Source organism: Microtus oregoni, unplaced genomic scaffold (genome assembly GCF_018167655.1).
Source record: "Microtus oregoni isolate MIOR12 unplaced genomic scaffold, Mior012 000002F_ref0000024, whole genome shotgun sequence".
In the NCBI taxonomy this organism is placed as follows: Eukaryota; Metazoa; Chordata; class Mammalia; order Rodentia; family Cricetidae; genus Microtus; species Microtus oregoni.
Genome location: NW_024543061.1, coordinates 77,017,359 through 77,041,045, shown reverse-complemented (window position 1 = coordinate 77,041,045; position 23,687 = coordinate 77,017,359). Strand labels below are relative to the sequence as shown.

The 23,687-nt window shown below is 39.7% G+C and overlaps 1 protein-coding gene across 1 annotated transcript; it reads right to left on the bottom strand.

Moving 5' to 3' along the window:
- Window positions 1-1,642: 1,642 nt before the first annotated feature.
- Window positions 1,643-23,600, bottom strand: LOC121443096 (serine/threonine kinase receptor associated protein). The gene is made up of 10 exons (XM_041644786.1): window positions 23,267-23,600; window positions 22,384-22,519; window positions 16,246-16,327; window positions 15,852-15,924; window positions 11,497-11,593; window positions 10,847-10,984; window positions 6,560-6,696; window positions 4,692-4,841; window positions 4,101-4,166; window positions 1,643-2,975 (listed from the first exon to the last, which is right to left on the bottom strand). Exons 1-10 carry the CDS (start codon window positions 23,376-23,378, stop codon window positions 2,914-2,916), a joined length of 1,053 nt encoding a protein of 350 aa, XP_041500720.1. The 5' UTR covers window positions 23,379-23,600; the 3' UTR covers window positions 1,643-2,913.
- Between the last annotated feature and the right edge of the window lie 87 nt (window positions 23,601-23,687).

Below are 23,687 nucleotides of genomic sequence, written 5' to 3'. Positions count from 1 at the left end.
CTCTTATGAAAGAGCAAGCACTCTGTAAATGCTCATCACTCCGGCCCTGAAGGGGTTTTTTTTTCCTTAAACTTAGTCCTGTGGATAATTGAATATGTGACCTAGGACACATGTGGCCTTTGTGAACTTCCATTTTCCTTACCTGACAATTTCTTGGCTCTCTAAAATTGAAATCTTGCGATCCTGACATTTTTCTCCAGTCTGGCTGCTACCCATCTAATCTGCATTCATACATGGATTCATCTCTGTTGGCTAAAAACGTCTCAGCTATGCGTTTGTCTAGCATGAATGAACTGTTCTAGGTGTTTCCAGATATACAAAAGCATTTTCATCCCTGGAAAATCCTGCCAGAAATGTATACTAAGAAGAGCAAGAATTAAGTATTGAGCAGCAATTAGGAAGTGGGGGCTCTAATGAGCTAAACCCATCCAAATTTCAACTTTAGTTAATGACTAGGTTTTAGGACTATTATTACATCTACTTACTGGAGAACAGGGTGACCAGAATAAGTTTGTCTTGCAGAGTTGTATGGTTTGTGTATGCCTGAGGCAATGATAAATGGAAGCTATCAATGTGTCAGACACACAATTTCGCAGCTAAATAGTAGTTGGCTTGTTCCCATTCATGGAGGCTCATCTACCTAGTCTAGTCCACACACAGCTACTTCTCAGTAATTTGAATTTATCTAGATCATATTCACAACACCACTATTATGCCTACTTAACCTTGCAAAAAAGAGAAGCAGGCACTACAAACCTGGAACCCACTAGAACACCAAGAGTGCCAACAGCCAAGGACAAAATATTCATGTCCCAACACAAGAACCCATACATTACCTTGGCAGCCATGATCAAGCAATCCTGTATCCTAATATGTAACTATCACATATGGATGTAGGCATGTTCACAAATACGCACCACCATGCCTGACGCTGTGGGTACTGAGGGAACCAAACTAAGGTTCTCATACTTGCAAAGCATTCTATACTGACTAAACCAACTCTCTAGTAGGCCCCCACTTCTTTAGCCTCACTTCAATACAAGAGGCATGCTACCAAGAAATTATCTACCAGCATCCAAGCTAAATGACCTAAGTTCCTTAATGTTCAAATTCTAAAGTATTCCCCTTTCCTACAGTGTAGACAGGAAGGATGAGGACCAGGTAAACACAGGGGCAAGTAGGCAGGAAGGCTCAACACCCAAGGGAAGTGTGGACTGCTGGGCCAGTGTGGTTATAGGCAGGCAAAGAACAGATCCAGAACAGCCCCAGTGGATGCAGGACTCAGAACATGCATGCAGGATCATCCATGCCTACTCATTTGAGCCCCTGAGTGCTAAGTCATCAAAGAAATTGAGAAACAAGTTCAGCTGAAGAGAGACAAGGACTGCAGACATCTTCTAGCTGCTAGAAGGCAGAGGAAGTCTCTATTATAAACTCCAGACAGGACACAGCTTCGCCAGCACCTTGACGCTAGTCAAGTGAGACATGTTCTAGTCTCGGGACACTGTGATCTATTAATACAAACATGTCAGTCCAAGCTACAAACTTGCTCCAGCAATAGGAAACAAATGGCACAAAACTAAGAAATGCCCTCAATTTATTAAAAACTTCATAAACACCAAGTAATTTCCATTCCAAAAGATGCATGTAAATTTTTATTGAGGGTCAAACTCTCAGTTTAATTCTTGATACATCGACAATACTGGTACAGAGCAGAGGACCAGGCATGTTAAACACGGACACAGGAACAATACTGCCCTTAGGCTCATCAATGGACTCTCCCAGGCCAGCACTGCATGTAGTGCCTGCTTCTGGTCAGTTGTCACAAACCTGACAAAACAACTTTTCTTTCTTTTAAGCAAAGTATTAAAGGTCATTCAAAAGACAAATTACAAAAAAGCAAATTAACAGACGCTACTCATCTGCATTTTCAAATTACTAATTTAATCTCTTCATATAGTAAAAAGTAAATAAACTACAAATATACTCAACTGATCCAATTTATTAGAAAGTTGAATGACCCAAATTTAAAGGATGTGATACAAAGTCTAATACATCTTCAATATTGCAAGTTTCGATTACCCCAGTCTGTACAAACACAGACATTCTTCCATGTCTAGTGATTTTCACAAGAATCAAGTTTCAAGTTATTTTTCTGTTCTTTCCAATTGCCTTTCTTTTTTAGTAACTAACATGCATGTTTAAAGATGCAAGAAAAGCAATTCTATCAATCTGGAAGAAGGTAAATGAACACCCAGAATGAAAATATCAAGTTTATGTAACTGAATTTCAGAATTAGGGAATGTTCAGTTCAGACCCTGTAACCAAACTTCTGCTACACAATGCTGTATATGATGTAGAAGCTTTTTGGATAGTTCCAGTTTTAATACTCAAATGCATCAAAATTTCTTAAAGAAACAGAACATCATTTTGTTTTAGAGGCATTTTATTTAGATAACTAAAAAATATTAGATGTTCAGAAGCAGTCAGTGTACAATGAAAGAGACCAAACCAGTTTCTTTATCGTGTAAATCCTCTTCTTCCCAACTAAGAGAAAAAAGGCGTTCTGCTTTAAGGGAAAAGTCACAAAAATAGGCCAATATATTTTTCTTCTCCATAACATAAACAGCTACAAGAAATGTAAGTGTAAAATGTAAAGTGTACGTTGGCTTGCTCATTCGAGACAGCAGGCTGTGGCACTACACGAGCATAACCCTCCTGCCTGCACCTCATACACGCAGCTACTTTCACTCACAGGAACACCCAGCAGTTGTTCGTGCACTGGAGCTAATTCATATTCCCCAATATTTTCTGCCTTCCTTGCCACAGGCAGAGAGTCACTCTGAAGGCTGATGCTTTTCTCTGCTTGTTTAGTCCATAAACTATATGGCACCTATGGCACACAGCTGATGCTCAGGCCTTAACTTCAGGAGTTGAAGAATAGATGGAATCTGAATTCTCTGAAGCAATTTCTTCTGCAATTAAAAAACAAAACCATAGTCAAGAAGAAAATCAATGTTTCTATATAAAGAGGAAATAAGTAGAAAGGTGGTTTTTAAGCATGCTATGGTAAGAATGGCAACAGAGAGCTACTGATCATGCATTATCAACTAGACTCAGGCCACCAAACACCCGAGCAGAACCCAGACATCTTCCTCTACGGCCTTCACACCAGTTTTAATCCCCATCCCTGTTCTTTCAGGGTAAGTTTCAAATGACTCCAACTACACAATCAGCATTTAATTAAAATCATGTCTCTTTGAGTCCTGTCTTTTCCTTTAGTAATTAAATTTAAGCCTATGCAATTCAAAACCATAAGCATTAAACACTGCTTTTACTGGGGGAGAAGAGAGTCCTAACAGTATCAAATGTGGGGAGAGAGGAGTCGCAGAGTCTGTGGTAAACTCTCCCCTTTTCACCATCCCAAGTCACTACTTAAGAGCAAAGACCCTTCTTCTAATCTAACCATTACCCATCTTGCTAATCCTCCCAGTAAGAACAAGTTCACTTTCCTTCTTGTTCGTCTATCCCATGGCTACAACCCTAGACTTTAATGTCCCTACTCTTATTCTTTCCCCACACTATTTCCCAAATTTATATCTATCCCTCCACTTAAAAAAAATTCAAAGTTTTTTTTTCCTTTTTCTTATTCATAAAACTCTCCAAATATTAAGACAGCAATCAGTGCACTGGGTGGCCTTGTTTTGCCCTTAAGCTTCACATTTTGCTTCTCTGCCTTGGTGTTTCTGTTTTCTGCTGAACTCCTCCACCCCTCATCAATACCACATCCTTAAAACCTCACATTTATCCCCCCACAGGTCTCCACTGGTTTAAATGCTAGTTCACTTCACAATTATAAACTAAATAATTTGTTAAGATAACACCTGTCTCTGAAGTTTACTAGAATAAGACACTAGTCCTGCCCAGTGTACAGAAGGCCCAGAACTCTGTAGCTAATGATTACACACTCGTATATAAGCTTTCCATAATTTAATTCAAATCTATTCACACTTAATAAATTACTTTTGGCACTGACCAAAACACACATACACTTAATTTTTACATCCCCAAGACTCCTAGAAAAGCTAATTTGTATTTACCCAGCTCCTCTTCCGCTGTTTCTTGAAAACCGACCTTTGGCTTTGCCAGTTCCCCGCTGTCTTCCTCTGTGAAGAGAAAAGCAGTGACTGACGAGGAGCACAGCAGTTTCCGTGAACTCACACAGCACAGTTTCTCTTTTAAAAGTTACTGTGATTCTAAAATAGACATCTCAAAGTCACTTTTAGTACTACAGCCATGCTGAGATTAGTAGTAAGTCTTTGTCGTTTTGCTTTTTAACTGAGAACATGTTTTCAATGGTACGGATCAAGTAATATAATACTATGAGAAAACTGGACAAATATGTGTAAATTCTTCATATTGTCGTCTTACAATTGTTATTTGATATTTCTGTGTATCTGCACCAGTAACCACTGGGCCATCTCCCTAGTCCCTTTGTAATAAATTCTGAATTAAGTTCATTCAATTCAGCACATAAAAGACATTGCTCGATTAGAATCATGGTTTCACTCTGCTTATATCATATTACATAATTCAAAATCTAAGGGAAACAAGACACAATGAAGCAGAATTTACAAATAATACAAAATCTATGCACAATAACTTGATTAACTTTGAATAAACGTCCTTACCAGGAAGCACGCATTTCCAAAGGCCATAGGTTTTTCCTACTACAGTTTGCCACAATCTCAATGTCCCATCTTCAGAACCACTGGCATAGAGTTCACCATCAGGACTAAACCTCACACAGTGAATGGGGCCAAAGTGACCTTTGTAGGATTCTGAAAAAGGTGAAGAACAGGGCTATCAGACTTAATGTAAAGCTGATTATTAGGCTAAGTACTGATTTACTAAAAGAGACACTGTCTGCATTCGTGGGACATCATCTCCGCCATTTCCTTAGGATTAGTTAGCCCTTTTCAATCCAGTAAGGCAGAGGCAGACTGTCTTTGGAAAAAGAAAATGATGTTTCACATTCCACAGAGAATTGAGGAGCTGTCAATAAAGCTGTAGAGATCAGAGCAGAAGTCTGTCAATTCCATCCCAGTTTCTATATCCTGAATTTATTACCTGCTTTTAGAGGAAGCAATTTCTTCCACGTCTAGAGAGAGCCACCAGGTGGAGCTCTTTTTCATACTCAGTCTATGCTTCTTAATTCCACCACAATGCTTACTACTGACCCTTACATTCTAATATAATAAATTTTACGGGAAATATATAGTCAGGAAGGTTTTCTACTGCAGTAAAACCCTTACTTACAAATGCTTCCCACATACAATTTAATGTCCCATCATCTTATTCAGACTAGCCGGAGAATAAAAAGCATGTAAGAATAATCTGGGTGGAATACTTGAATATTGTACACAAAGTTCTGGATTCAACCCTCACCCCACAAGCCCCCCCCCAAAAAAACACACACGATCAAAGGTGTGTGAACACAGACTGCGATGAGAACGCTGGGTCCGCAGTGCAGCACCTGTCCGTTTCTCCCCACCACAGCCTGGGCTTTACTGATGCTGAGCACCTCCCAGCGAGGACCCAGCCACTACTTTCAAACTGACAAGGATTGAACATGTGACTGAAATAGTCTTAACTCTAAAACGAACCCCAATCTACTAGTTTCCCTCAAGAAACGAAACAAAGTTGCCTCCTGTTCTTTGTGTACAAATCTAGTTAACTTAGTTCTTTAAACCAGAACAGTTAGAAACAGGTATAAAAAAAAAAAAAAGAGGTGGGAGTTTATAAACAGAAAATAAAATCTTCAAGCTAGAAGCAAAACCTGTTTAGACTTGGTAAGTAAACATAAAAATAAGCAATAAAGTCTTGCTCTTTGAACTGTCTAGCATACTATTATACATACTATCAAGTTAGGATACATCAAATTAATCACATTATCAACCATTCTATGATGGCTGGCGGTGGTGGTGCATGCATTTAATCCTAGCACTTGGGAGGTAGAGGCAGGTGGATCTGAGTTTGAGGTCAGTCTAGCCAACAGAGCAAGTTTCAAGACAGCCAGAACTGTTACAAAGAAAAACACTGCCTCAAAAAAGAAAAAAAAAAAACTAAAGCAAACAAACAACAACAAAAAAGAAGGTACTCATTATTAGAAGTTAATATTTTGATAACGTAAATTATTAAAAAGAATGGTCCTCAACCTTCCTAATGCTGAGACCCTTTAATACAATTCTTCATGTTGTGGTGACCCCCTAACCATAAAATTTTTGTTGCTACTTCATAACCATAGTGAAACTACAGTTATGAATTGTAATGTAAATACCTGTCTTCCAATGGTCTTAGGTAGGCTGAGCAGTGGTGGTAAGTGCCTTTAATACCAGCACACAGGAGGCAGAGGCAGGCAGATCTCTGTGAGTTTGAGGCCAGCCTGGTCTACAAGAGCTAGTTTCAGGTCTTAGGTGACCCCTGTGAATAGGTAACCCCAGGGCTTGTGACCCACAGATTGAGAACTACTGATTTAAGGAATAGACATGAGCCTTACCTAATTCTTCTCCACTATTGTAGTCATACTTATATAGTTTAAAGTCTTCTCCACCTGCAACAAGAAATTCCTTCTCAGGATGAAGAGACGCGGAATTGATGGTTGCAGGAGCTTCAAAGGATTTAATTGGCTCCAGACTGGGAAAAAGAACACAAAAACATAAATGTCTACAAATCTATCCACAGTGAAATTATTCCTAAATTCTGAAATACAAGATAAAGTATTCATTCAGTCAAGCATAAATGAACTGTTAAAAAACATGAGAAAAACATTCAAAATTTTTCCCAATAAAGATGCATTATTTTAATGAATATGAAAAAGGTTATACAGACCAAGAACAGTGATACAAACATGCATACCAGCTCAGGAGGCTATGGAAGAAACCAGCCACAAATACATTCATTATGTGTAGGGGTGGCCTCAGCCAATCACCTTGCTTGTAGGGCGGAGTCCCCTGAGGATAATAAATATTGCTGATGTACTCCCCCCCTTCCCTTCTCCTTTCCTGTGGGAACCTCGGGTTCTGTCTTTTCATAATTAAAGCTAAATATTTTATTATAATTTCTGTCTGCCTTCATTTACGCCGCTACAATTATGAATGGCAGTCTTAAAAGCCTGGGCCAAAAAACCCAAAGACGGGGACATAGATGTTTATGTCTATGGATTGAATGTTCAACATATGAAGGCCCTGGGTTGACTGCTCAACAGTAAAAAAAGTAAAAAACATAAAGCAAGCTTCACAGTAGAGAATCACGACAATGCAAATGAATGTCAATTATGTTTTCTCAATTGTTGAGGATTTAGGCTTCTACCCCCAACACAAGAAACTGCTATCAAAACTGTTAACAGCTGTTTTTAACCCGGTTATATGGTGGTTTAAATGAAAATGGCCCCTATAGGCTATATTTGAATGCTTGATTCCCAGTTGGTAGACTATTTCGGTAAGTATTAGCATGGCTGAACAAGCTTCATCACTGGAGGTGGGCTCTGCGGTTTCAAAAGCCCATGTCAGACCCATTCTGGCTAGCTCTCTGACCATCTCCTGCTTATGGGTCAGATATAAGCTCTTGGATACTACTTTGGCACCATACATGCCTACCTCCTGCTTTGATGGTTATGGATTCACCCTCTGAAAAGCCCCCAGTTAAATGCTTCCCTTTGTAAATTGCCTTGGTCATGGTGTCTCTTCGCAGCAATAGAAAAGTAACTCAGACTAACTGTATTAAAAGCTGATTTATCAATGCCAACTGATTCCTCTGAAATATCAACTGTAGTTTCCTCATCAGCCCTTTTCAGTTCAATCCTGAAAATTACTTCAATATAAAACATCAACCACCACATGCCACAAATAAAACATGCAAATTAAACTTAGCCAGGCCATGGTGGGGAAAGACTTTAACCCCAGCCAGCACTCAGGATGAAGAGGCAGGCAGATCTCTGAGTTTAAAACCACCTTGGTCTACAAAGAGAGTCCAAAGACAGACAAGATTATAAAAAGTTCTTTAAAAAAAAAAAAAAAGTGCAGGAGTGCTGTGGGACAATGGTCTTGTACTTTTATGTAAAGATTTGTCACTTGTATTTTAATAAAACGCTGATTGGTCAGTAGCTAGGCAGGAAGTATAGGCAGGGCAACCAGGCAAGAAATAGAGGTGGGGCAACGAGAACAGGAGAATTCTGGAAAGAGGAAAATTCAGTCTGCAGCCTTCAACCAGACACAGAGGAAGCAAGAGGAGAAGGCCTCACTGATAAACGGTACCAAGCCATGTGGCTAACACAGACAACAATTATTGGCTAATTGAAGATGTTAGAATTAGTTAATAAGAAGCCTGAGCTAACAGGCCAACCAGTTATTAATGTAGATCTCTGTGTTTCTTGGGACTGAATGGCTACGGGGCCAGGTGGAACAGAAACCCATCAACAAATAGTGCCAATATGTGGTTTATGAAGAGCCGACAGCATGCCTCTTGGTGGTGGCAGAGATCTTGAAACTCCATAGAACTGTGGCAATAAATATGGTTCCCGCCAGTACCTCCACCATGAAGCTAAACTCTCAGAAAGCTAAGGAATAGGGTGGATCCAGCTGTCAAAGCCATGGCTTTAATCCTAGCCATATAGCTTAGTAAATTAAAGACTCGTGTGTTCAGAAAAAGAGATATACAGTGTTTTAAAATATGTATAGGCTTGAGAAAGAAAAAAAGGGATAAAGTAGTTGGGTGTGGCGGCACACACCTTTAATCCCGACATTTGGGAGGCAGAGGCAGGAGGATCTCTTTGAGTTCAAAGACAATCTGGTCTACAGAATAAGTGCCAAGATAGCCAAAGATACACAGAGAAACCTAGTCCCCCCCCAAAAAAAAACAAAAATTAAAAATAAAAGAAATTGAGTTTAAAAAAAGCCATGTAAAGATGAAAAATACATAGAGTCTGGATACTGTATGTTGTTGTGTTGTCATTGGCTTGTTTGATGGCTGAGGAAGGAACAACAGTTGCTAAGACATTTGATTACAAATGCTGCTGGATTAATACAACATATATATTTTAAAAATGCTTTAACTTTAAAATTTAAGGCAAAAGATACGTTACTTTGGAGAAGAGGTTTTGCTTTCATTTCCACAGGAAATGAGGGACTGTGGATTCATACTGAGTTAAAAAAAATCAGGTTTGACCAAGGAAGACACCCTAAGAAATCTCCAATAGGAGCGGATTGCCCAGATGTCTTGAGTTCTACATCCAGAACAGTTTCAAGACTGCTGCCTGAAATGATCAAGCTTCACAGAATATTCCAGTCAGGACTTGATCATAATTCTATATTTCCTTTAGGTCCCCATAAGATAATCAGGGCACCCAATCAGCAGGAGGTAGCCTAGAAAACTATGCCCACAAGCTCAAAAAATGGATTATGGATTGTTTTGGTTTTTTTTTTAGAGTGTTGGTCACAAGTTGGTCTTGATAATGGTCAGGAAAAAAGCTAAACAAAGAAGATTAGATTCAGAGTTGTTTTGAAAAAAGGGGGGGGGGTGCTGTAGGACAATGGTCTTGTACTTTGTAAAGATTTGTCACTTGTATTTAATAAAACGCTGATTGACCAGTAGTCAGGCCGGAAGTATAGGCAGGACGACAAGGGAATTCTGGGAAGGAAAAGATTCAGTCTGCAGTAGTCACCCAGACACTAAGGAAGAAAGACGTGACTGCCTCGCTGATAAAGGTACCAATCCATGTGGCTAACGTAGACAAGACTTATGGTCTAATTTTTCAATGTAAGGAAGAGTTAATAAGAAGCCTGAGCTAATAGGCCAACTAGTTTATGATTAATGTAAACCTCTGTGTATTTCTTGGGGTTGAATGGCTGTAGGATTGGGCAGGACAGAAACTTCTGTCAACAACCCTGTCTCAAAAAAACAAAATAGAACAAAAAACAACAAAACAGAGAAAAAACTAAAGTTAGCTATGGCATATCTAGCACTACAGATGACTACTTGTTTGAAACATTCAATAGGCCAGGTATTACCAAATGCGATCTCATGCAAAAGTTTACAGCAGGATTACATGGTTCAGGAATGAGCAGTTATAGTTGTACAGTCTGATAGTTCCGGGCAAAAGTATTCCACTATTAGTTACTTTGTTTATGGGAGCTCCCTTACACTTTTAGAACTTCCATGTTACTTTTCTGTCTCCTAGTCAATGAAGCTGAACACTGGACATATTCCTTGAGACTATCTGCTAAGACTACTGTCAGAATACAATTGGTCTAATCTTTACAGAAATCCTTTAAGTGCCAAGGCTAAGAACTCCACACTCAGTTTTGTGATTGAACTCAACATGGTACTTACAGGATTCCGGTACTGAGAACAAAGATGTACCACAATATTAGCTACAGTGATAGAGCACAGCAACAGATACATAACCTCATACAACTTAATGAAATACCACCAATAAAAATGTTTTAATGGATATGAACATTTTTAATTAGAAAAACAAGATTATATGCATCATAGTCTTATTAAGAGAAAAACCACAAGTACACACATACACACAACAGAAAAAGAAATGATCAGGTCCGCACTACATCCTTCACTGTTTTTAGGTCCTAGGGATTTATACCTATGGTCTCAAGCCACGCTACTGAGTCGTATCCCCTAATGGTGCTGAGAACTGAACTTTGGTCCTCTACAAGAGGAGCAACCACTGTTAATCAACAGCTCAGCCAGCCTGCCAGCCCTTATTTTTAAAATAAGCTGATTCTCCCTTTTATCCCCAAAATAAAATGCAGGAATTTCCTGGGCATACCTTACTGCACTATGAAAAGCAATAGTCCGCCCATAAGTGAGAACCAGGACCTCTCCCTCAGGGATATATTCCATGCTGCTAACAGACATGTTAAAATTCACAGATTTCACTTCAGTCATTGTAGCATGATCCCAAAGACTGCAAAAGGAAAAGAAAAGTAATTTTTCGTCAGTGATCAGAAATATCTTCAATTTTATCTATACATAAATCCATGAGAAAAATAATCATACTTAAAGTAATTTTTGTCACAAATCATAAAGGAGTTCTGGATTCTAAGTCAAAACCTTTGTTAGGTTGTCGATGAAATCAACTTTATCATAGATTTTGACAATTGTTTTAGTCTATCCAACAGTTACCAATCTTTTCACAGGAAAATACATCAGGTCATAACACACAAAGTTTTAAGAGCCTTATGAATCCCCTCAGCCAATCTGACCATGACGACATTCAGAACAACTACACATCAGCAGCTTTAATGACTTTCTGAATTCTACCCCATGTAAATAATAGTAAACAGCTCCAGGTAAATGTGACATACATTGATAAATGTTAACTTACACATATTTTCCAACATGATTATTAAATGTATTTATAAGTTCCAAGGTAAAATGCTTTTCAAACAGTCAATTATTGAAAAAAAGTTAACTTACCGAACAGTTTTATCATCAGCTGAAAGAATCTGTTTATCCTCGCTGCACCACAGAGCCTTTTTAATACCGGAAGTGTGACCACTAATTTCCTTAGGTTCTTTAGATAAAACAATTTAAAATGCATAATAAATATCTAGCTTTCTGAACTGAGCAATACTAAAACAATACACCCCAGCCCATTCCAAATTTGATGTCTATCAGATGCACTTAGGTTTTGCTAAACTGGAACAGTAATTCACTTGTATGACAATGAACCTCAACCCAAATGAACCTTGCTATATGAAGCGGAGACACATCCCCTTACGTGTAGTTTTCTACACTGACTTCTAGATCCAAAGGTACTATTATACCACAACATACTATTAATGGACAGCAAATGTGATGTTTCTTGGTAAGAACATTGGCCCAGAAACAAGGGTGTACTAAGTCAATCCTCATAAAAATCTAGGATCTTTATCCGAGTCACCGCTGGCAGTAACTAATGAGGCGAAACACACACAACACACACACACAATTGTCAAGAAGATGGAGGGCAGAAGGAGAAAGGGAAAATTTTAAAGTAGCATAAGCAATTCCCAGGGGAGAAACTTCATTTCTTCACCTTTAAAATGGGGTAATAGATGTTGTTACATATAGTCTATGATGATTACGTACAAACATACAACTGAGGTGCTTAATACTATTTGACATACAGTCAGTTTCATTAATTGCTATCACTTTTACTGCTAATCCACTGGGGGAAAAAAAAACCTCAAAAAATAGCTTGGAGAGGTGAAGATGAAGAGAAGTCCCCCAACTCCTGAACTACTTTTACCCTATCAGAGAAGTTCAACACATATTTTAGCCTAAGAATACCAAGAAACAGGCAGAGAAAAAGGCAAAGAAGGTAATTAGAACAGTGGTGAGAAGCACAATCCATCACTTTAGAAACGCTTTTCCAAATAGAGTATTAACGCTACAGAATAACTGCTTAATCACAATACACTTTTTTAAACTTGGTGTCAATTTTGTTAATTCATGAATAATACTATCTCCACTTACAGATGTTTCTTCTGAACAGCCAATACAGCTAAATTTTGAAACACTCACCCTTCAGATGCACACTGATGTCTCAACATCCTGTCCTACAGAGGGTGACATCACACATCACCCAAAATCTAGTAACATTGTTCTGACACCTTTACAGAACCTAGTATCATGAAATGAAAAACCCTCAGTGATGAGGAATATTATTTTCAAGTGTGTGACTTTTGTTTGCACTGCACTTGTTTTAACTCATGAAGCTATGCTGTGCCTGTCTAAAACACCTAAAAAAGAGAACAGCAATAGCGAGGCAGAAGATAGGCAGGGCTGGCAGGCAGAGAGTATAAATAGAAAGAAAAATGAGAAAAAAGAGGAGCAAGGGAACAAGGAGGAGGACATCAGGGGCCAGCCATCCCTACACAGCAGGCCATGGAAAAAGAAGGAAAGAACAGTATACAGAAATAGAAAAAGATAAAAGACCAGATTTTCCAAAGCAACATTTCCTTACATCCAAATTTTGAAGTCAAGATACCTTTAAAGTACATGTTAGTTTAGCTTAGCAGCCCGCACAATGAAATGTCTCCCTGTACATATCTCATTCAGTCAAAAAAATAAAAAAAAAAACAGTAATATGCATAATCCAGACTCTGTATATATTTCATCTTTACGGGGCTTATTTTTCTTTACTCCTTTACTCTATGACTGTCTCTGCTCACTTTAAAGATTTTGTCTTATTTTTTAAAACTATTTTTTATAATTGTCTATACTTTTTCTTCTCTCTCCCAAGCCTATGTACATTTATCCAACACCGTGATCCATTTAGAGGTCTTTTTTAACTGAATCTGTCTTTACTGCATATCTGTAATAATCTTCTGACCAAGAGCACTTTAAAATGGTAAGCAGTATGGTTGCGGCAGCCCTTCTCTGCCTTCTCTCTGCCTTTCAATATGGCAGAGGTACCATTACTGCCAGCTCTGTGACAGCCCAGTAGGAGCCACGCTCACCACTTTAACTCTTGAGAAGGAGCATGCAGCACACAAACCCTTTTTATCTGAGTAAAAGCCCAATCTGTCATGCAGCACAGTGCACAGCCTAGAAGTATCTCTGTGTGGCGGTGGGAATCCACCGTGCCCTCCTGCCTGTGCACACCTAGCAGACCCGATCCCACCACTTGCTGAGGCGGGGAATGCTGAGCCATGGGCATGGTCTCAGCTACTTTCCTCCTGACCCTGAGAGAGCACATAAGCATCTGGACCCCAAGTGGGTGGTGGGCATCAGCCCCAAAAGAAGAGCCAGAGCTCTCTTGGGTTTTTACATGAATATAGGTTCTGCTTTTCTTTCCAGAGGATGAGAACCTGTGGATTCCTTACAGACTAATGTGGTTTGATGGAACAAGACCCCCCACCGAAAAATCTGCATGAACCTCCCCAAAAAAATACTTTGCCGAAAAAAAAACAGCAGGAAGCAGTTTGGAGAGAACTATACCCAAATTCCCAAATATTGTTTTAAAATGTTTGTTTACATTTGAAGGGAGCTATGACATAGAGATGAATACTTTGCATTGGTATGGATCTTGGTCTAGTGATACAAATTTAAAAATCAATTTTGTTTTATGTATGATTTTGCTCTTGATTAAGGTATTGTATTTGTGCATTTACATTTAAAAATGTAATGTATAATTAAAATATACAGACTAATAGACAGTCATTTATAAATCATGCTTGTAGTCATGTTAGTTAGGTTTTCTACATATACAGAGATATATTTCAGGTAGGTAGGTATTCTTCAAATATTTCAGAGAGTAACAGAATAGGGCATTTAAAATGTTTTAAGACTTTTCATGACAATGAGATACATCTGCTCCTGGCAGCACCTATCTACTTCAAAAGGATGATAGGCATCAAAGAGACTCTTTATGGAGTTGGTTAGCAATTTGAGCAAGAAACTGCTCTTGCCTGGACTACTTGATGGTATGCTGTATAAACTGGACATGCAGCAAAGAGAAAAATGACTGCTGAAGTTGCCTAAAGAAAGTGAGACTGTCCTTCAGGGTTCCTGCTTCATAGAAGGACCTGACAGACATTCTACATGACTAACAAACTGCCAATATAGGCAGAACTGTCTTTGAAATTCCCCGTTTCATGAAAAACTCTGCCAGATACTAAAGGCCTGTAGGCTGAAGATGGATGCCCCAATGTTACAGAACTGTGGGTGACTGCTCAGGCAGCAAGATGTCTCTATCAATTCTAGAGTTTTGTAAGATGTTTACAAAGTATTTCCTGTTTACTTAGGTATGCTGTATCCTTCTGGAGTCTGATGGAGTTGAAGTAAGTTATAGTTATAAAAGATACATTAGATATAAAACTTTAGACTCACAAAGATAGGATAGATATTTTCCTAATTTGTCAAATGTAAATAGACTAAATATTGTAACTATAATTCTTGTTTGATAACTATTGTTATGTGTAATTTTACTTTGTTAATGTTAAAACCTTCCTTATTTAGACAGAAAAGGGGAGGTGATGTGGGATTCCCCTCTGTATTCTACGAATACGTTTTATTATCATTAGTTAATAAAGAAGCTGCTTTGGGCCTATGACAGGGAAGAATATAGCCAGGCTGGAAGACATAGAGAGAGAAAGTAGGCAGAGTCAAAGAGACACATGTAGCTGCTGAGGAGACAAACACCCCGGAACCTTACCCGGTAGGCCACAACCTCATGGTGATACACATGCCGTATCATTAAATACACATGGTGATACACATGGTGATAAATTAAATGGATTAATTTAAGACAGAAGAGTTAGCTAGAAACATGATTAAGCTATTGACCAAACAGTCTTGTAATTAATATAGTTTAATGTGTGACATTTTGGGTCTGAGTGGCCAGGAAACAAAACGAGCAGCCTCCACCTACACCCAGAGGCAAAAGGTAATCAGGGTAATTTAGATTAAGAAAAGCTGGCAAGAAATAAGCCAAACTAAGGTCGGCATTCGTAAGTAATAATAAGCCTCTGTGTGATTTGTTTGGGAGCTGAGTGGTGGGCCCCAATAAAGCCAAAAGAGTAAAACAGTATACAACAGTTTACCATAATGAAACTTTACATTGCCTAAAGGCTATATGAGGGATGCAATAAGACAAAAGTAAAATAAAATTGGCATAGGAAAGAAAACAACTTGACAGAATATATTGTAACAAAAATTAAGATTTTAACAAAGGAGAAGAGATAATGAATGTTTCTTTCTGGTACTGATCTTAACTTTCAAATGTTTGTGGTTCTTTAATCAGTTTTTTTATGGAAAAGCAGAAAATGAGACACAGTTATGCTTACCTGCCTCAGGTTTGTTCAAGTCATATATGCGCAGCAGTTTATCCTGCCCCCCAGTTAACAGGTAGTTGCTATCCTGAAAACAAAAAAGAAAAATGATTAACCACTTTAACAGTTAATTAAATATAATCACCAAAAAGATGAAATTGTAGCCAACTACTTCTAGGAGAACACTATAAACTTAGAATGGCCAAGCTCAAGTTTCCCTCTCAAACATACTAAACTGTACCACAAGAGCTGCCATTCTGCTGCTGCCCACCCCCTTGTAGCACAGAAACTGTCACTCTGCACCTGAGTAACACTTAACTCAAATGTAACTCAGGACCTCATTCACATGCTATGCAAACAGTATACCACACTGAACTACATCCTTAGTCAAAATTTCATTTTCTCACACCTGTGTGAAATCCACAGTCTTGACAATATGCTTATGAGCCAGGGTCATCAATTCATCTCCCGTGACAGCATCCCACACTTTGCTAAAAAAGGAACATAAACAAATATTCCACAACATCAATACAAGGTTAAGTATAATGGTAATTCTAATCAATACAAAATAATGACACACATAATATCTATGTAATTGTATTATGTATCTAAGTACTCATTATTATGATACTTGATTTATCTAAAAAAGGCATTTTTTTTAAAAAAGGCAATTTTTCCATAGGACTTTTCAACTTTTAATTTTTTCTTGGAAAAAAGTAACTTATTCAAGATTCTCAAATTAACCCAGCCTACTTTTTAGTTTATGTGGAGGACCAAAAATGTGAGCCTATTTCCACCTTGTCTGATGGTCAGTTTGGAGGTTGCTCAAAATTGTTGACAACAAGTGTAGCTACATACCCTGACTCAGGTTCTTTTGACATTAAGATGGCTGAAACAAGTAGATCCATTCCATCCTGACAGATGGTCAGGACATGCAAGTGTACTTCTGCTCTTTCTTTTGTAATATGAGGTTACCTTAGGAATGATTACCTTCAGGATGCTTGGTCTAGAATGGCTTCAGTGCCTCAACAGAATGCTAATGACCTGATGTCTCAAAGTGTTAAAGCAATTAACTGTTTGAGATGTCCTTTGTATTGAGTTAAGTCTTTTGCTGCCTTCTCCCCTCTCCCCTTTTTTGTGTTAGGGCATTAAAACCATATGGAAAATTAAACTCGGGAGATTTTAGTATTCACTAGAACTCCTTCCCGGCACTCTCCTATGGTTTCTGCTTTATTATTTTCGCATCTTTGTACTTTTTACTTATATTTCTAATCCCCACACCTCTATCCTGGCTGGTCTCCAACAGCTTATACCCGTATTTGTTTTTACTAAGCCAGAAGGATATTTTAACCAATTCAGTTCATCAAATCATCCTTTTGTCTACTCACATGCCAGAGAAAACTACATAGCACTTCGGTGAATTTAACTACTTCAAAATTGTACAATGTTAGACCTTGATACAGATCAGATCAAGTTTAAATCAAGATGGTAGAGGGCTAGGTGTTACTAGGCACACCTATACACTCACTTTATGATGCTGAGGCAGGAGGATTCTGCATTTAGGTTAGTCTTAATTACACAGTGAGATCTTTCTTAAAACACAAACATAAGTATAAAAAAATAAATAAAACCAGCCGGGCGGTGGTGGTACATGCCTTTAATCCCAGCACTCGGGAGGCAGAGGCAGGCGGATCTCTGTGAGTTCGAGGCCAGCCTGGTCTAGAAGAGCTAGTTCCAGGACAGGAACCAAAAAGCTACGGAGAAACCCTGTCTCAAAAATCAAAAATAAAAAAAAAATAAAAAAATAAAAAATAAAACCAAGCAGTCACTCTCCCCGCTCCAAGCACATAAGGTACATGCAAAGTCTAGAGATTCCAAGGAGAGCCAGAGGTCCTAAGAAGAAAACAGAACGACACCAGGAACCAGGAGCACAAAGCATTCTAAATCAACAGCATTAGATAAAATGTACAAAATTAAGAAATAGGAATTAGTGATATAACATCCAAGCTTACACATACAAACTTGAAGTTCTATGAATGGCTGTAAAATATGTCAAGAAATATCACCGTGATTTCTCTTATACACTCCGATCTCTTTGATTCTAGTTTAACTCTGCCCCAACCTCCTTTTATTTCTGATCCTAGGCTCCCAAGATCATAACTATAACCCATATATTTTCTTCAGCTCCAACACCCTGCCCATATCTGTATGCTCAAAGTTCTTTGCATCCTCATTCCAAACACTAATCTCCACTAGATCTTCTCATTCAATAATTAATAATTCTTCTTTTGGGGGAGGTAGGATCTCTCTATGTAGTCCTGGCATTAAGCTGACATATTCTCAAACTGGTCTCCAATTCAAGCTCCTCCTGCCTTCAGCTCCCAAGTACTGGAAAGGTGTGTGCCACCACACCCAGCAACCATTTATTTCACTTCTTCCAGAGTTCAGCTTTCAAGGACCATGGCACTGGATTCTGCTTTGTTTTTGTTTATACATACTCATTCTTAGCCAGAGAAGGGTTATCTAGCTATGAGTTCACATGGATTAGGATCAGAAGCATCACACTATCAAAACACCTGACGTATCTACCTAATTTTACGAGTGTCAAGAGAACTCTGGGTAATGTCCATCTTAATCTTTTTTGTTTGGTCATACACAGGACTGAACACAGATCCTTGCATGATAAGCAAGCACTCTATCACTGAGTGATACTCCATCTCTTAATGCCCTTTGAAATGTCTATTTAAATAAGTCAAATACTCTTCCAACAACAAAATTTTACTGCAATGTATACTACACATTCACTGAAGACCAGAATAATACTAACCAGAGCTATCAGCAAGCTTGCTACTACTACTCTAACTTTGATGGACTGTGAAACACGGGATCAGATGTCAAAGGATCTGCGGTCACAGAAACATTTGATCAGGACTCAAATACAGGATACCTGACTGTGTTCACACACCTACTATCAATTACAAGTGCAAATATTGGGACCTGAAATGTTAGGAAAGCATCAACACTATTGTATAGGCTATTCTTGGTTGTGACCTTGATTACACCCAGAGTTAACTAAAACTCCAATGACTGGGAACACCTCATTTGAAGTGGAAAGACCAGCTGGGACATCCAGCTTCATTGACAGAATGGATACTTGGAACTTCTGTTCAAAGGTAGCCACTATTGGATTAGCTGAATCACAGTCTGTAAGCCATTCAGACAATACCCTTTTATGCAGAGAGATTCATTCTATAAGTTCTGTTCCTCTAGAGAACCCTGACTAATACAACTATGCAGACACGTCCTCAAGCCTATAGTCCTTTCAGTCAGCAATACTCCAAATGACCTAGACAAAGGGCCTGCAGCAACAAGATAAAACCTTGGTTATGCTCAGGGTCAGTTCAATAATGGGAGGGGGTGGCCCATACACTTTTCACACCTGTTTGTTGAGAATATCTGCTCAGTTCTCCCTCTCCCATTCCAACCCGGCCCAGATGTTTAGCTGGGAACTCTTTGTTTGAACCCCATCTATCTCTCTCCCCAGAACCCACCTTCAGGAAGCTGTTCCTCCCCAGGAGATGCCAGGGTACTTAAGGCCTGGACCCTAGACCTGCCACGTGATTTCTCTCCTCCTTTCCCCTCTGAGAATCAACCCGGAGTTGCTTTGCTCAGTTTATTAAACCTTGTTTTATCAATTCGGCAGGATTTGGCTTTTATTGCTTCAGCAGAAAAATCCAAAATCAGGGTTTTCAAAACATTTATCACTATTTTCTCTCCATTTCAAAATAGTTCTCACATGAGCAGGACTCTTGTATACTTTTTATTTATTTTCCTGAGGGCTAGCATAGAATTTGGTAAGATGTATAAAACAAGATTCATCATAGCTTTCACTACAATACAGGATCCTCCCTAACTGCCCAGAAAACCAGTATAAGACCAAAAGCAGTAAGTGGCAAAGCAGTCTGCTTTAATTGACATTGTTAAGGCCAGGTTATGGCAAAATCAAAGTTAACAGAAATATATCTTTAAACTGCAATCTAAAAGCTCATCCTTGAGAATGCTAATGTCCACAATATCAACACTTACAACTTTATTATCTTACATTTATATATTTAGTTTAAATATAGTATAAATAACATTATAATACAATATATAATACATAATACATAATTATAGGTTTAATTAGATTATATTTGATCTAAACTATTATTAACCATGAGCTTACTGTCAAAATATTGTGACCTAATTGCCACAATGAAATTGGGGGCTTGGGGGGAAGGGTCTAACCATAAAGCCCACCTGGCTGGAATTCTGTGTACTCCAGGCTTGCCTTGAACTTGTGATCTTAGGAACGTGTGCCCACACCAGGCCCACCAGTAAGCTGTAGTGTTATGCACCCATCAATCTTAGTTGCATGGGAAGCTGAAACAGGAAGGCTATACGTTTCCCACCACCTTGGCTATACAGTTAAGTCAATTTGGCAACTTGGCTTTAACTCAGTGGTACAGTGCTTGACAAAGAGCCTGGGTTCAATTTCAAGAGCTGAAAATAAAGCCCCCTCCCTCTTAAATACCTAGCTGTATAACACTGATCAAATATTCTACACCCATTATTTAAAAAAATAAATAAATTTTACCTCCAATGACAATGTTCTTAATGAACTTAGTGAAAAATAAACCTTACTAGGAAAAAAAGAGAAACCTACAGCAATTACAGACTCAAATATTCAATAAATAAAAATCAAGATCCATTCCCTGACCTTTTACTTTAGTAACTTTTTTCAAGTGACTTATCAGGCAAGTATAAAGCAGTATTTAAATCGGGAATATAAAAGGCTAGAGAGATGGCCCAGTGTTAAGAGCACTGGCTGCTCTTCCATGTACAATTCCCAGGACCTACCTGGCAGCTCACGATTATCTCTACCTCCCGTTCTAGGGGATCTGACACTCTCACACAGACATACATGTAGGCAAAACACCAATGCACATAAAATAAAAACAAATCATAAAAAAGAAAGGAATATAAAACATGGCCTCAACCTTAAGGGTACATTAATTACAATAAGTACTACAGTTAGTGCACAAACAAGACAACAGGTAGGTAGCTTCCCTCTGCTCTCCGGGAGTCCACTGGGACTCTTCCATATCTGAACATTACTCTTTTTCCCATTTTCACCTCCTCGGAGCACTTTGTCAGGGCTGTGGATGGATCTCAGCTGACAGATGCTTGCCTACTAACACACATAAAACCAGTGTGGTGGCTCTCAGCTCACCTGTGACAGCTTAACTCAAATGAAGGAGGCTGAGGACCAGAAATGCAAAGACATCCTTAACTATACATATACGATAAGTATGACGCCAGTCTGGGCTATATAACAGAGTGCTGTATATTGTGAGTTAGTATGCAGCTGACATCTAAAGCAACTTTTGGCCTAGAAACATTAACACAAAACTCATAGCAGCTTTTAAAATCAGATTTATGCTACAACATCCTAACAGGGCAGCACACAAAGCTTTATGATGGTTACACCAATGCTGTAACAGCAACTGATTCCTCAAAGGCACAGAAAAGTCCACAGAGCTTTACTTGTCTTTTTAAACTCCGCTTATTTTTAAATGTACATACAGTAAAATTCACTGGGCTGTATATAGAAAGGTCTAGGTTTCAACAAGGGTATATGGTAATATGCTATAAGATGTCTTCTTTTTTTTTAAACTTAATAGTTTTAATATGCTTAAGTCAAAAATGGCAACACAATTTACAATTGCTCCTTAGTATGAAATCCTTTTAAACAAGAAATCAACAGATCAATTTTACTCTCCAGGTTCTTGTCTACATGAACAGCAGCTCTTAACATTGTCTTTGGGCCAGCATGATGGCTCGGTAGGCACACACCTGACAACCTGAATCAGATCCCTGAACCTCAACTCCCAAACTGTCTCTGACCTCCAAACACCCACCACGGCATGCACATGCCTGCACAAACAACAGCAGATAAAGCTATCTTTATTGGTTTAAAAACACTAGTGTAACTATACACCAAAATTATATACACTGCAACACATGCCTCTGTTTTTAAACTACGATGAGCATGAAATAAGGCAGTGGCAAACACAGCGACTACCAGTAGAATCAAAAACTGGTGACAATGAGGACCTAAGGAAGATCAAGCATCTTTCAGACTGCCATCTTTAAAACCATAGGAAATGAAGAATAAGTGTGAGACCCAATTTTAAATGTATCTAGAGCCCTTAATCAAACTGAGTGAAAAAGCACCTGGAGGTAGCACTATATAGTACTCAATTTAGAGAAACATCTGTAACGGACATCACAACATCCATTATGCAGGAGGAATCATAAAGGAATCCTGGTATCAATCAAAGACACGGAGTTAAGTCATTTAAACCTTCAAGTCTGGGGAACCAGGATGGGATCTTGGTGAGATCAAATACCACGTGTTTTCCATGGCACCAGCTGAGTCGCAGATTCTGACGATGTCACCACACAAGTCAGAGAGAATAAAGTTAGCCATCTTTGTTACACTTACGCCGTGAAATCTGCAGCTGCTGTGGCAGCTTTGGTGGCATCTTTATTCAACGTTGCACCCCAAACAGCACCTTTATGACCCAAAAATGTTCCAATCCAGTCTCCTGTATCTCCCTGGCGAAGCATAGGTTTGCCATCTAGAAAACAGTTTAAGACATGTGATTTAGAAGTCTGCAACATAACATCAAATATTGAATAGCAACCTGGGGGGTGGGGGGGTCCCATTGTGGAGCCCTGGTCCATAGGTCTGGTCCTCATAACTGGACTGAGGAATTTTGGTCCCTCTTCTTGGGAAGCATAAATGATTTTGGGACTGGATCAGACGCCTCCCTCACGTTAGCAAACTCCGATTACAAAACAATTGTACGGAGAAACGCTTTCCAGGACCCGATTCCGATTCCCTGGAACAGCAGCTCTAGGGAACCCGACGCCCTCTTCGAACCTCTTTGGGCTCCCCTTCACACATGTCCAAGCAAGCACGCAGACAACACACGGATACACACGAACAGAAGGCTGGAAGCCACTGCCTTGTGTCAAAACAACCTAGACAGGCATTTGTGACTTTGAACCAACTAAACCTTAATTACATTTTCCTCTGGGGAGAAAAGAAAAGAGGCTCCGACCACAAAGGATGAAACTGCGGGATGAGTGCGAAGGCATAAAAGGCACTCCTCTCGGCCTGGCCTAATTCCCCCTTCCAGTAAACCCTTCGGAGACACAGGGCAGTTCTGTGTCGAAGGCTCAGTGCACGGTTTTCTGAACGAGCACTAAAACCGGGGAGAATGGAGGGTGCCACACAGAGCCTGACCGGGGCGAGCCGAGAGGCCAGCTCCCTCTCGCTCTAACCGGCAGCGACGATACCCCGCCCCCACCGCTCGGCTCACCTTTACAGGCGCTGATCAGAAAATAGCCGTAAGGCGTGATGCCACTGAAGGCCAAGTCCACCACGGGCCGCGTGTGGCCGGAGCAAGTGAGCGGCGTCTGCCTCATGGCCATGGCGGCGGCGAGCGGGGTAACGCGAAGCGCGGACCGCGTGTGTCCTTCTCCTCAGCCCGCCGCGGCGCTCCGCACTCACACCAAGGCCGGCTCCGGAGTCCCCGCGACTCGCGGCCGCCAAGGGAGAGAGGGAGAGGGAGGGAGGGAAGAGGGGAGGGGAGCGCCGCGGAGCCGGCCTGCCGCCACCCACCGTCCACACCGGTAGCGGCAGGAAGTGACGGAGCGACGACGCGCCGCGTCCTACGGAAGTGACGCGAGGCGGGAAGGCGGGATCGCCGAGAGCAGCGCGAGGAGCGGAATGCGCAGGCG

Excerpts from the sequence above, each read along its gene's own strand:
- LOC121443096 (XM_041644786.1), bottom strand. The coding sequence starts at position 23,378 with ATGGCCATGAGGCAGACGCCGCTCACTTGCTCCGGCCACACGCGGCCC. Across the intron at positions 11,594-15,851 it reads CTTGAACAAACCTGAGGCAG|AACCTAAGGAAATTAGTGGT; the intron begins GTAAGCATAACT and ends TTTTATCTAAAG. Across the intron at positions 2,976-4,100 it reads AACAGCGGAAGAGGAGCTGG|AAGAAATTGCTTCAGAGAAT; the intron begins GTAAATACAAAT and ends TTTTAATTGCAG.